The sequence below is a fragment of the Exophiala bonariae genome (assembly GCF_035927105.1).
Source record: "Exophiala bonariae strain CCFEE 5792 chromosome Unknown scaffold_9, whole genome shotgun sequence".
NCBI lineage: Eukaryota > Fungi > Ascomycota > Eurotiomycetes > Chaetothyriales > Herpotrichiellaceae > Exophiala > Exophiala bonariae.
In genome coordinates, this window is record NW_027042484.1 from 101,945 (window position 1) to 114,882 (window position 12,938).

Below are 12,938 nucleotides of genomic sequence, written 5' to 3' on the forward strand. Positions count from 1 at the left end.
TGCATCTGGTACCCAGGGTCCCCGCGTGCCCCTGAACAATTTGCTATGCGGCATGGCCGTGTTGGTCGATCGGAAGGTCCTCCTGAGTCACCCATGATTCCACACTGCTTGGTCCGTTACAGGAGTCAAATCGAGCTAGAACCTTAATAACCCAATGCTTCTATGTAAGACACACTCGAATCCAGTATGCAGGAGAAGTCTTGCTCAGAAAATCAATATCGCTCTGGTGATAGTCTGTCATGGCCGGGAGAGGTCCAAAGCCATTTACTTCATATTAACTAGTACCGAGGAGTGTATCAGACATCGGAGTCCTGAGAAACTGTTAGCCGCGCAAGTCCCGAGGTACAGAGAACTGGAGTATTTTTGATCGACGGCTCGTACGCCAGTAACTTCGTGATCATTGGGCCAATAGGAACACGATTTACTCTCCATCCTCTTTATTGAGAACGAATGAGAAGTTGACTCGTATCTAATTCACTGACAACAGACACAGCCAGGTGTGAATGACCGCAGATAGATATCCACATTCCGTGTGCAGGCAGTGAACCTATAGCTAAAAGCCGACCATACGCATGTTTGTAATTCCAGGAGCGAACTTGTACACTCCAATGACTCGCACGACAATAATTTCTGATCAGTTGGGCATAAGACAATTAAACATCCGTCTGCAACGCACTTGATGAGAAGAAAGTGTTCCCCAGGCTGAGCGCTGACTCCAATGAGTGGCAAAAAGCTATAAACCCGCGAATCCATCAATTTCATGCCCCAGTTGAAGAATTACGAGATTCCCATCGTCAAGTCGATAGCCGAACTCGAGTCCCTGCTTGTTGAGGACTGAAAGGCTCGGCTGGAACGCCGCAAAGAAGTCTGTGGTTCTTGCGGAAGCGATCGGTGTTGCACAAGACCACATCGTTTATTGCGGCTCAGTTGTTGTCAAGTAAGCCAAGTCGTCCTTAACGTCTTTTGACTTTCGTTTCAATCTCAGCAGCGTGACTAGAATTTTCGTATAGCACAACTCAAACAGTCTCCGCCATCTCCGTGCTGGCCAATTCACCGGAGATTCACTTCCGCCGAAAATGAAAGAGTCGTAAATGAAGCCACTAAGAATGGTACCACATATCGGTGCTGGTATTGCCACTTTGAGCCAATAGCGGTCTGACCACAGAGATTGACCTAAACTCGAATCCGTACCATAACCGAGACATGCCAGGGCGAGACGCGGGCCAAGATCTCTTGCTGGATTCAGAGCCAACCCAGTATTGTACCCAAATGCCATGCCAAGAACCGTGACAACAAGTGCAGCGATGAATGCAGTCAAATTTGCCCCTGGAGAGGTATTTGTATCATCCAACAGCGCAAGGATGATTACACCCAGTATCGTTGCGGCTAGAAACTCGGTACAAAAGGCGACAGGAAAATTCACCCAATTCGCTCGAGGGTATGTAATGAAATGGCTCAGCACAACTCTTGCAGGTGGCATCTCTCCCAATCTTGAGTTCGGACGATGACGCCCTTCGAAGTACAACCACGACTCTTCATGTGGTTCAATAAGAGCTAGCTCCAGCAAACCTCGTCGGAAGAGAGCGAAAGTGATCATAGTGGCGATGAATGCACCCAGAATATGGGCAACGATGAATGAAGGCACCTTGCCACGTGGAAAGCCTCTATATATAAATAGCATGATCGTTATGGCTGGGTTTAAATGGCCTCCCGAAGCGCCACTGGAAACGTACACGGCAGCCATGGTTGCGAAGCCCCAACCCCACTCGGCAACACCATACCCATTCGACCCAGAAACTGCAACGGTCAGATTCACGCTCAGACCGAGCGTATACTGGAGTGTTATCTGACAGAGGTCCATATGGTTAGCACGCTTTCGAGCAGATATGGGGTTTTTGGACGTACCCCTAGCAATTCTGAAAGAAACCCGCGAAATCTCTTGCGGATAGGTCCCCAGGAGTTATGAAAATTGTGTACTTCAAGATCTTCAGCCAAGTATCCGGGGAGAGGTACATGGTCTTGGAGCAGACGATCAAGACTTTCTTCTTCTTTCGCTTGGTTGACATTTGCGATTGCTCGAGGCAAGTGAGGAAAATCTAGCTCTGAATGTTGGAGTGACCTTCGCCCTTGGTGGGATAGCTCTTCATCGTCATCTTCAAATATCGTCGTCTCTTTAACCCGATGGTGACGGCTTGGCGCTTCTGGTTCCGCGGTGGAGCTTCTTCTCGTTCCAGAAAACGGCGAGATAGCAGGTGAAATCTCACGATATTGCTGGTAGGACTCTATCAAACGTCTTTCTCTGTCCCGGATGCTATCAGAACGAAGTCTATGGTGTCTTCCCCCAACTTCAAGGTCTTCATACAATCCAGATTCGTCGTCGTCATCATCATAATCTCTGTGGTGCTGTTGCTGCCGCTGGAGTTCCTTTTTTGAAGGTAAGGCGGCAGGCCCGAGAACGTGGGGGAGTGGTTTTCCCAATGACCAGACAGGACGAACATTGGAAGGCTGCTCGTAGGCGGGATTGAGTATGCCATATCCAGGTTCGACATAGTTTTGGGCACTTGCAGGATTTTCTAAAGGTGCCACCCCTCCTAGAGACCATTTGCGTGAGGCAGCATCGGAATCGAGCCCAGACGCCACCGCGACGGGTACTGATCCTTTTTTAGATGTGTTCGATCCTCTCCAAGGTCGATTAGGATCTGGGCTTGGGCTCAGATAGATACTCCCGTATCGTCGACGTACTTGCGGGGGTGGGAGATGTGTAGCAGAGTTACGTGATGGCCTTGGGTTTGGGGAGTTTGATGTTCTTGGATTTGGGGAATCGCGGGATACAAGCCTCGTTATTTCTTGAATACCAGTACTTGGGATTGGTGATAGTGCCGGTTGTTGAAATCTGGGAAATCTTGCATCGAAGCGATCCGGAGAACTAGCTGGAGCTCTTTGAGTATCCGCCCTTGCATTAGGAGTGACTGAGCCTGCCTGTTGCGAGCTATGTGTAGGAGATTCATGGCTGGGACTGATAGGCCGCTGTCTGTAGGCGCTTTGGTCTGGAGTCTCTTCTAGGTTCTGGCTTTCGCTCATGTCGATATTGCTATTGTGAGAGAGCTGAGGCGGAGTGTAAGAATATTTCCACAACAAAGGGCCGTGAAGCTGGTAGGACGGAGCTTCAATGTGGGTCTCGAACAGTTTTGATGCTTTGATAGATCCACCAGACCGTTAGAGACGTAAGGGAAAGTGAAGTTTTGATCGTGTGGAGTATCGGAGTGAGGATGATCGATGTCGGGGGTGGCACTCGTTCTCTGGAAAACGGCGTGAGAAGGCGGATACTCAATCTTGAACAGGATCTCCTTAGGGTGCTAGTGTCTGCAAAGCATTGCCTCTGGCATCATCGACATATTTCATATCCATGCATTGGGGTACTCGTGTGTTCGTGTCTGCAAGTGTTCGCACGAGGTGTTGGCTGGAGGTTTTAGCCGGCAGTAGTTAGCTGCACAATGACGCGATGACAGATTTTGACCACGGGATACAATTTTTAGGATCTATGCAGATTGGCGAATATGCTTGCGATAAAACATGTCATCAGCCGCCGAAGGATTCCTTTAATAGTTCTGGGTGAAGTACTGATAATTAGCTTGGTAAGTGGACATTGTGGTTGTGCACGTAAGGAGCTGTCCTGCCAACGACTCAAGCATGACTTCCTCAAGTCAAATCTGAGGCATCTGCACTTTCCACCGTTGCACGAGTTGATTATCATTTCGAATTGTGTTTGAACAGAGAGGGTTTCGCCCTTGCTCAAGATACTTCCATCAGCAGTTCAGAAGGCATTTTGGAGCCTTCCTCGTACGTTGGTAGATGACACCGAAAGGACGGCCGATGCTGTTGAGAGTGCCGCATTTTCCACTTCGAAATATTGGTCGTCAGGCTTCCATCACACTTTTCCAGATGATTGTAATGATTTGATGACCTCCATTGTCGCTATTGATTCTTAGGTTCGACACAAATATCCCCAGTCAGTGGGGCACTATCCGCCACGTTTGCACAACATAAAGGGTAGGAAGTGAGGTCCACCCCGCATGCTGTAAAGTGTCAGTGCTCAATAGTCGTTGTGGTCAGGGAGATTTGGAAGCAAATATGACAGAGCACGCATCCTTGCTTCCGTTGAGGCGACAACATAGGCGACAACATTGATATTACCTTGGTCATGTTTTCTTTTCCGAGCAGAATTCAGGCGTGTCACGTGTGGTTGAAAGGACGCGGCGTCAACGAGAATTGCTATGGCGGACCACTACTAGTGACAGTGAATAGCCACTAACCCAGATCGGGCGCCAAGCTGCGATATGATGAGGTCATACTTCGGAGTGGGATAAGCCGAAGCAGTTCCGGCGACTTAGCCTGTTGCGGACACCAATGCGCTAACCTTTCTTCGTATTCACTCTCTCTGCTCCCTTGCTTTTAAACGAACTGGAGCAAGTGCATATTCAAGTCGGCCAAACTATTGAGGCGTAAAAATTAGAACAACCCTCCCATTTGACATGCATTGTTCTTCGCGAAACAGTATAAGACCAGGTCTCTGGTCTTTGAATAGAGATGTGAATTCTCTTTCACCCAAGCAGCAAAGTCGGGTAAAGCACTCAATCATTTCCTATCACTGAACTATTGTCATTGCGTGAGGTTTCACGTTCGTGACTAGAATCTACCGCTATATCTGGTGCAGTATGGTCAACCTCGACGATGTTCGAAAGGCGAATTCGTCACTGGTGCAAAGACAGCCCCTTGTCGCCGTCTTTACTGGAGGCACAGGGGGGATAGGCCTATCCACCCTCAAAACGCTTGCAGCTACGCATTCAAGCAGCGGAAGGGGCCTCAGAGTTTACATAACTGGCAGAAACCAGCACGCAACAGAAAAGATCATTGCGGACTGCTTGAACATATGTCCACAGGGCGACTTTCGATTCATTCAGGTTGCCGATCTTTCATTGTTACGAGACGTTGATAGGGCGTGTGAAGAAATAATCAAAGAGGAAAAGGCATGTGTAACCGCTGGAACCGCACCAAAACTTGACCTGCTGTTCATGAGTCAGGGCGAGCTGTCCCTGAAGCCTTACACCACAGATGCAGCCGAGGGTCTCGAGTTCCGTGTCTCGCTACTCTACTACTCACGGATGAAAACAATTCTCAATTTGCTACCCCTTCTTCTGGAATCCACTCTGCCAGCTCACATAGTCTCTGTGTTCGCTGCAGGGAAAGAGGGAGAGCTTCATCTCGATGACCTCTCGATGAGAGATCCAAAGCACCAGGGCGTGGTTGGGACCAGAAGTCATGTCACTTATATGACAACCTTCTTCTTCGAGTATCTCGCCTCCAAACACCCGGGAAAATTGAGCCTGGTCCATGTTTATCCTGGACTCATCTTGACTGATGGTTTCAAATATATGCCGTTCTGGTTCAGGGTTATTTGGCGGGCTGCGCTACCTGTACTCGGTCTCTTTTGCACTTCCTTGGAAGAATGTGGCCAACGTGTGCTCTACCTGGCAGACCCTGATCGTTTTCCGGCTCGATCATCTCGGGGTACTGCAGCAGCTGGCGGCAATTCAACATCGGATTTGAAGCCTGCAGCGGCAAAGGGCACGGACCTCGAGCATGGCAGTGGTGCATATGGTGTCACACTGGATGGGGAGACCATTCCAGAACAACAGATCCATCAGTCATACGACAAGTATCGGACTGGTGATACTGGAAAAACGATTGTTGCTCACACTCTGAAGGCATTTGATGACATCAAAGCTGGGAAGGCCTTCACAGGTTAGCAGCAGGCCTCTCGATCCTTTTTGGACTTCTAGCGAACAAATAGTCATAGCCCATTTGGTCGTTTAGCTTTCAGTTTATCATTCAGTTTATCATGCAGTTTTGAAGGCTCTCACGACATTCAAACTCCGCGCGTTCAACAAAATTGCCCAAACTTGTTACACGCCTTGTATGTACAGTAATTTTCTCAGTTGAACCGATTGCGATCGGAATATCAGTCATCTTCATGAACCAACGATTATCATGTCGCCACAACAGCTCTCTTTGTAAGAATTGCCGAGTTCTCGTTCAATCTGGTCCAGTCATGGGCATCGAAGCATGCCTGCCGACTCATCTGAACTGCATGGCTCGTTCGAGTTCTCATCTCTTCCTCAAAGGCTGTAATGGCTGTCTCCAAGGGCTTGCCATCGTGATAGACAGATTTCAATGCCTGCCACAAATTGAATGCATCCAGCATTCCATGATTCGCGGCTTCTCCTCGATACATGGTCATCGCGTGTGCTGCGTCACCCACCAATGTTACTCTTCCGCCTTGATTGTCCCATGGTAGACACGGCCAGTCGGCTAGTTTTATTTCAAGCACTTCAGCATCGCCCGGGATTGCATTGACTGCGTCTTTCAAAATCGGTGCAAATACATCAGCCCTTCGTCTCATATCCCTCAGTCTCTCACTGTTTTCGGACTTGACCTCGTCTTCTGGACCTTTCACTGGCCAAGAAAGATTGATCTGCACTCGATATCGTTCATGCTCTGTACCGGCTGTGCCATTGATCTCAGGAACTTCAAGCATCGAAACCCACATAAAGCAAGAGCTATCTGGATGGCAGCCCTGGAAAAGCAAGGGATCCAAGGATCTCAGTGGTTTGACTTGTTCTGGTGTCATGTTGATTCCGGAACCTACGAATCGGATGGGAAGTTGTCGACTGCGATAGTCTTCGGCTGACAGATATCTCCTGACCGCTGAATTACTGCCTTCAGCACCGATAACTAACGCCCCGGAATAAGTGGATCCGTCTTCGAATACCGCCTCGACGCCACGACCGTGTGAGGCAACTCGTACTCTTGTCAGCCGCTTGGACCAGTGGACGTGCTCTTCCACACCTTTCAAGAGCACTGCGCGCAGCTTTTCGCGATTCACACGCCTTCTTGTCGAGGGTGGTATCCGGAACTTCGTAGAGCAGTCAGATAGGTTGATGAAGAGGAAATTGCCATTATCATTGCGGCCCACGGCGGGATCGACTTGGACGCCATCCACATCCTCTAACACTTCTGGGCTGAGCATTTGCTGGAGGTATGGCAATGCCCAGTGGATGGTAATCGCCCAGCCTTGCCCCCTAGCAGACACATTCTCATCACGTTCGAATATCTGGAATGGGATTCCTGCCTGTTTGCTATCAGATCGTTGTTCCAAAAGTGTGAATTGGTCAGATCTTACCGCCTTGAGACCGTGAGCCAGCGTGAGGCCGACAACGCCAGCCCCGACGATGATAACGTCCTCACTGCCCGTAGTTTGTTGATGAATCATCCTTGCCTGATTTTTGCTAATGCACTGAAAAGGAGATGCTGGGACCCTGAATGTCGATATGTACTCGGTAATGAGGCTACCTCGTAGACTTTCTATTTGTACGAGGAAGGCTCGATCCAGGAAATTCGATAGATCACGGATACAGGTATGACACTTTATCCGATGACTGTATTGGGCACCTCCCGAATCGTAGACATATCGAAGATGGTTGGATCCTGCTGCCTTTGGTTACTGACATTGATGTCGGAGATCCGCGGGGTAAGCCACCCTCAAGATAGGCATCGCCACGCCGGGGGGGTGGAATGCCTAAACAAGCCTTGATGGCGGGGCATGCACGCTAATGCGGCCGGTGCCTCGGACTCTTTGTTTAGCTCGCCGTCGGAACCCTCGACCACAGTATCTCACAGAATTACCAACCCATGATAGTCCGTGCTTCACCACGCCTGTGTTGCTCAACCAGACACCGGTCTCGGTCCGTGTGTTGAAGACCAGAGACTCGGACCATGGAAAACCTCACCCTATCAGGTTGAGCTTTCGAGAGACTACATCAATCAGCATATTTGAGGATCAGACGATAATCAGATTGATCAGAACATCACTCCCACTGTCCGTTCAGATACTACAGTTCAGCACTCTTTTCTATATACATTTTCCGAACTAGCAATGCCGTCCGCAACAGAGCAGCCAAATGGCCATCATGAGGCACTCAACCCCATCCACCCTGACATGCTAGATCGGCTCGATCCTGTTTTCGTGGACCTGTACAACGAGCATGTCGCAAACACCCCGAACAAGCCAATTGATTTAGCCATTCTTCGATCCAAGTACTCGGTATTATATTCATATGGTACCGCTCCAGCTCCAGAAGTGGCACGTGTGTATGACTCTACAATTCCTGTAGGGAATGGAATCGAGATCGATGTGAGAGTGTACGAGCCATCGAGTCAGGGGCCATGGCCCGTTCATATTGATTACCACGGTGGTGGATGGGGTCTAGGTGATCTGGACACAGAAGCTCATATCTGCAAGCATATTTGCCACGAGGCGAAGGTTGCTGTGATTGATGTTGCCTATCGACTTGTCCCTGAAAATCCCTTCCCAACTGGCATTGAGGATTCATTTGCTGCACTTCAATACGTGTACAAACATGGTGCAGAGAAGTTCAACATTTCGCCCAACAGCATCTCGCTCGGTGGTGTATCTGCTGGAGCGAATATTGCGCTAGTCTGTGCCCACTGGGCGAGAGACGCAGAGATCCCATTAAGGCTGATTGCAACCGGCACTCCTACGATTGACGATCTTGCCAAGTATAAGAACGCGTTCGAATCGCCGTTCATATCGATGCAGGAGAACGAATTCGCCCCAACTTTGAACTGGGCAAGACTGGCATGGTTCGACAAACTCAAGTGGAACTCTCTGTCGAAAGATCCAGTCATCGAGAAGCAACAGCGAGAGCGCATTGGATGGGTCAAGAACCTTTTGGATGCTCCGAACTGCAAAGGTCTGGCCAAGACGGTCATCTACACTGCCGGTGCAGATCCGTTAAGGGACGAGGGAGAGGCTTATGCCATGAAACTGGTCGAAAGTGGTGTGGAAGTGGTGATGAAAAGATTCCCCGGAGTACCGCATCCCTTTATGCACATGACGAAGTCTCTATGGCAGGCGAAACAGTTTATCACAATGACGAGCCGAGAAATCCACCATGCTCACTATGTAGAATCGTTGTAGAATATAGCAAATTTCTTTTCTCGTCTTTGCAATATTATTTGGACCATATCTACGCACGATCCTTCTCGACTCTAGTAAGATAAAGCGGATCGAGAACAAGAAGGCTCTAATCCGCTATCAAACCCGCTGACCATGACTCTCTCTTATTGGTGCTATCGCTTCGCGAGGCGTTCCCCGCATTATGATATCAACCTTGGCAGGCAATCAGATAAACCTTCTCGGGACTGCCTTCATGATCTCAGGCGTGACCTTGCCAATGATGTCGCACTTCATGGTCTACAGTCCAACACGTTCTGTCTCGTCCAAACGAATAACGAAGAAGCAGGAGATACTATGAGCCAACACATTGTGTGCCTGCGATGCGCTAGGATCAAGCAGGCTTGTGATGGAGGCACTCCATGTGGACGCTGTCAGAGGCTTGATCTCCTCTGCGAGCCGAAAGAACACGCTCTACGATCAGTCGAAGGCAGTCTACCAACATTGAAACGCGCAAAGATAATCAGGACTCACACCGGTTGCTTGACCTGCAAGAAGCGAAGAAGGAAGTGCGACGAGGCACGCCCTCGATGTTCCGATTGCCGAAGACTTTGTCTTGATTGCAAGTACGCAAATCCAGCGGCACAACCAACCGCAAGTGCACAGCCGGTGGAGAAACCAAGCTCCCGGGGATCTTCCAAGGCGGCCTCGCCAACATACGAAGTCGCAGTGTTCAAGGACAATGTGCTCGACTTCGACGGCGAGATTGTCGCGGAAATGTTCGACTCTGACGACTGGGACTCCTTAATTGAACAGTCATCGCCCATGATTCACCCAAGGATACCGTTCTGTGCATCAAACAGTGGCAGTCCGCCCGATTCACTTCCAGAACTCTCCTTGGTGGCGCTATCTACTGCACCTAGCTTGTCCTTAGATGAAGACAAGTCACTCCTAAATCACTATATGAAAGTGGTTGCCGGCGTGCTTTCGCGACGAGATGATCAAAAAACTAACCCTTACCTATCCAAGATTCTACCAGTTGCATTGCAAAATCAACTCGTCATGAACTCAGTCCTGGCTTTGAGCGCAAGCCACTGGCGCAAGTTGAATCCCTCCATTTCTAGGCGAGGCACGATCCACCAAACAAATGGTATGTAAAAACTTGTTCGGCGACATGGTTGATTGACTGATGATGATTAGCACTTCAATCACTGGCTCAGCTACTACCAAACATCGAACATGATTCAGCAGATGCCGCTCTATCTGCCACACTATTGCTATGTATGATCGAATTATTCGATGGCGCGAGTTCTCACTGGAAGCTTCATCTGGATGGCGCCCGCCGTCTTCTATCAGCCATTGACAGGCGCCCCAGATCGTCACAAATTTCAGCTTTCACGACATTCTACCGCCAGCTCTACCATTATCTTGACTCGGCTACGACCATCTCAACTTGCCATCCACCATTGCTGGAGCTCACAGAAGGTAACTCTAAGCCAGACCTGTCTTCCCCGGCGAGCAGTGGGCGGGGTGATTTTGGAGACGAAGAGTCACTTTATGGAGTTCCGAAATCTCTCTTTCACTTTGTGGACAAGATCAATAGCCTTGCATATCAGCGCAAGTTCAGAGAAGATCCAATATTTGAGAATATGTTTCAAGCATCTGCAACTAAACTCGAAGAAGAGCTTTGTCAGTGGAGTCAAGACCGCAATTTGGGCGAGCCTACAATCTCTTCTTCGGAAGAGGCCTCCGTCAAATACGCAACTATCGCGTTTGAACAAGCACTTCAACTTCGGCTCCATCAGGTTGTCAATGGGTACTCCATCGAACACGAAAAAGTTGGCGTGTGCGTGGGCAACATTCTAGAATCAATCCAGGAGATACGTTATGGAAATCCTCTTGAAAGTAGCCTGACCTTCCCATTGGTGATGGCAGGCAGTAGCTGCAGCACGGAAAACGAAAGGATGATTATTCGAGATCGTTTCCTGATCATGGAAAGAACTCTTGGATTTCGATATATCTACACGGCCCATGAACTTGTGCAGAGAGTCTGGAAACAACGAGATTCAGGCCTCAGCACGGACGATGTCAATTGGGCGGCTATAAGATATTTCCAAATACCGGGGCTTGCATTAATCTGAATTTTCTATTCCTTGGAAAGGAGCAGTGGGCTACAAACGACCTTCAACACCGCGCATTATGTACACAAGCAAGAAGCAAGACAGCCACTGATGTTGCTGCTATCAAAGCGCACGACCCGTATGAAACTTAGAAATCCTCTGCCAGTTGCGCAATATGAGCATGAATGTCATAGCCGCAGATCTCTTCGATAGTCAACTTCCCAGGACGATCGCTGGAGCTACTCCATCCGATCCTCTCACTCAGATTTGTTCTGGCGCGAGCACTGGCTGACTGAACTCGAGTTGCTCGCTCCTTCCGGGTGGTCTCATAAAGTTTCAACCGCTGCTGCACACTGAGGCGACTATACTTGGGACTGAAGACAATTCCCAGAGCGCCAGCATCTTCGATTGCCATACAAGCGCCCTGAGACTGATCTGGAACCATTGGATGTGCCGCATCACCCAACAATGTACACTTCTCATTTGTCCAGAAAGGATATTCATCATGGTTATATAACCGCCACATCTTGATATCTTCGGCGTTCGTGAAGAGCTTGTGGATCTTGGGGTCGAGCCCAGGGAAGGTCTTTACCAAATTTTCGGCCGTTGTCGACAAGTTCCAGCCATCTTCGGTTACATCATTGAGTTCCGCAGGGTAGAAGCAGTAACACGATACGACGTTGTTGTCTGAACAAGCCGAGAGGACAATCTTGTTGATACCATAGCCGCCCCAAAATTCTATCGCATTATTGTTCAGGTACTCCTCCAGACCGAGCTCCCTCAATTTGTCCGCTCCAATGATACAGCGGTAACAACATGAAGTGGAAGGGACAAATTTTGGCTTCACTCCGATTTGCTCCCGAGAGACGGACCTGATACCATCTGCGCAGACAACGGCATCCGCAGTCACTTCCTTCCCATTCTCAAACTGAATTCTGCCCGTTTCGGGGTCGATGCCGGTCGCCTTGTGCCATACCTCGAGTTTGCATGGCACACCTTTGCCAGAGCTAGATGTTGCAGTATCCTTGAGCACATTATGGAGATCAATACGATGGAAGTTGTTGTAGTCTGTGCCGAATCTAGCGCGATAATCTCCCAAGTCATAGGTGTTGGTGACTTCACCAGTGGACCAGTCGTGCATAATGAGCGACCTCAGTACCACTGGCTTTGCTGCTCGGATATCAACATCCCACTCCTCCAGCAGTCTTGATCCGTTGGAAGCGACACTTAGCGAGGCTCCCACCTCCCCGCCGAAGTCATATCTCTCATAAATTGTAACGGAGTGGCCTGCCCGCCGCAGGGCGATTGCAGCACTGAGACCTCCGAGGCCTGAGCCGATAACCGCAATATCCAGCTGAGGGATACTGTCTTCAACTATTCGACCTGGCATTATGCTGTTCCTGTGAGCAATCGTTGATCGAATAGGATGTAAAATGTATTCTAAAGGTTGCAGAACTCCAGGCAGAACTATTGCTTATCATATGCTGAGAACCTTCATTCACCTTTCTCCAACTCTGCACGAGAGAGCTTGCGATTTAAATTATTCTAGCCCTTGGTAATACCGCATTAGGGCTACCGCGATCTGGAGACGTGATTTGTGTATGATACGCCCTCTGCCGAATACTACTGAGGCGCGATACTCACACACCTTACCACCGGACGATGAAGCAAGGCTCGGGAAAGATCATGAGAGACGTCAGGGCAAATAGAGTATCTCCCGTCTCTATGATACTCGACGATGCGACGGCTGAACCTTTGGGGTACCGCCGGCATGGGAAACGGTT

At 49.3% G+C, this 12,938-nt stretch overlaps 6 protein-coding genes across 6 annotated transcripts; 3 read left to right on the forward strand and 3 right to left on the reverse strand.

Moving 5' to 3' along the window:
• Positions 1–913: 913 nt before the first annotated feature.
• Positions 914–3,081, reverse strand: LTR84_012865 (uncharacterized protein; the record flags this gene model as incomplete). The annotated part of the gene is made up of 2 exons (XM_064856372.1): positions 914–1,846; positions 1,906–3,081. 2 exons carry the CDS (start codon positions 3,079–3,081, stop codon positions 914–916), a joined length of 2,109 nt encoding a protein of 702 aa, XP_064707548.1.
• Positions 3,082–4,715: 1,634 nt separating this feature from the next.
• On the forward strand, positions 4,716–5,807 carry LTR84_012866 (uncharacterized protein; the record flags this gene model as incomplete). The annotated part of the gene is made up of 1 exon (XM_064856373.1): positions 4,716–5,807. The coding sequence occupies one exon, from the start codon at positions 4,716–4,718 to the stop codon at positions 5,805–5,807; it is 1,092 nt and encodes a 363-aa protein (XP_064707549.1).
• A 239-nt stretch (positions 5,808–6,046) lies between these two features.
• On the reverse strand, positions 6,047–7,330 carry LTR84_012867 (uncharacterized protein; the record flags this gene model as incomplete). The annotated part of the gene is made up of 1 exon (XM_064856374.1): positions 6,047–7,330. One exon carries the CDS (start codon positions 7,328–7,330, stop codon positions 6,047–6,049), a length of 1,284 nt encoding a protein of 427 aa, XP_064707550.1.
• Positions 7,331–7,993: 663 nt separating this feature from the next.
• On the forward strand, positions 7,994–9,058 carry LTR84_012868 (uncharacterized protein; the record flags this gene model as incomplete). Its single annotated transcript, XM_064856375.1, has 1 exon — positions 7,994–9,058. The coding sequence occupies one exon, from the start codon at positions 7,994–7,996 to the stop codon at positions 9,056–9,058; it is 1,065 nt and encodes a 354-aa protein (XP_064707551.1).
• A 132-nt stretch (positions 9,059–9,190) lies between these two features.
• Positions 9,191–11,175, forward strand: LTR84_012869 (uncharacterized protein; the record flags this gene model as incomplete). Its single annotated transcript, XM_064856376.1, has 2 exons — positions 9,191–10,184; positions 10,235–11,175. 2 exons carry the CDS (start codon positions 9,191–9,193, stop codon positions 11,173–11,175), a joined length of 1,935 nt encoding a protein of 644 aa, XP_064707552.1.
• Positions 11,176–11,302: 127 nt separating this feature from the next.
• On the reverse strand, positions 11,303–12,544 carry LTR84_012870 (uncharacterized protein; the record flags this gene model as incomplete). Its single annotated transcript, XM_064856377.1, has 1 exon — positions 11,303–12,544. The coding sequence occupies one exon, from the start codon at positions 12,542–12,544 to the stop codon at positions 11,303–11,305; it is 1,242 nt and encodes a 413-aa protein (XP_064707553.1).
• Positions 12,545–12,938: the final 394 nt, after the last annotated feature.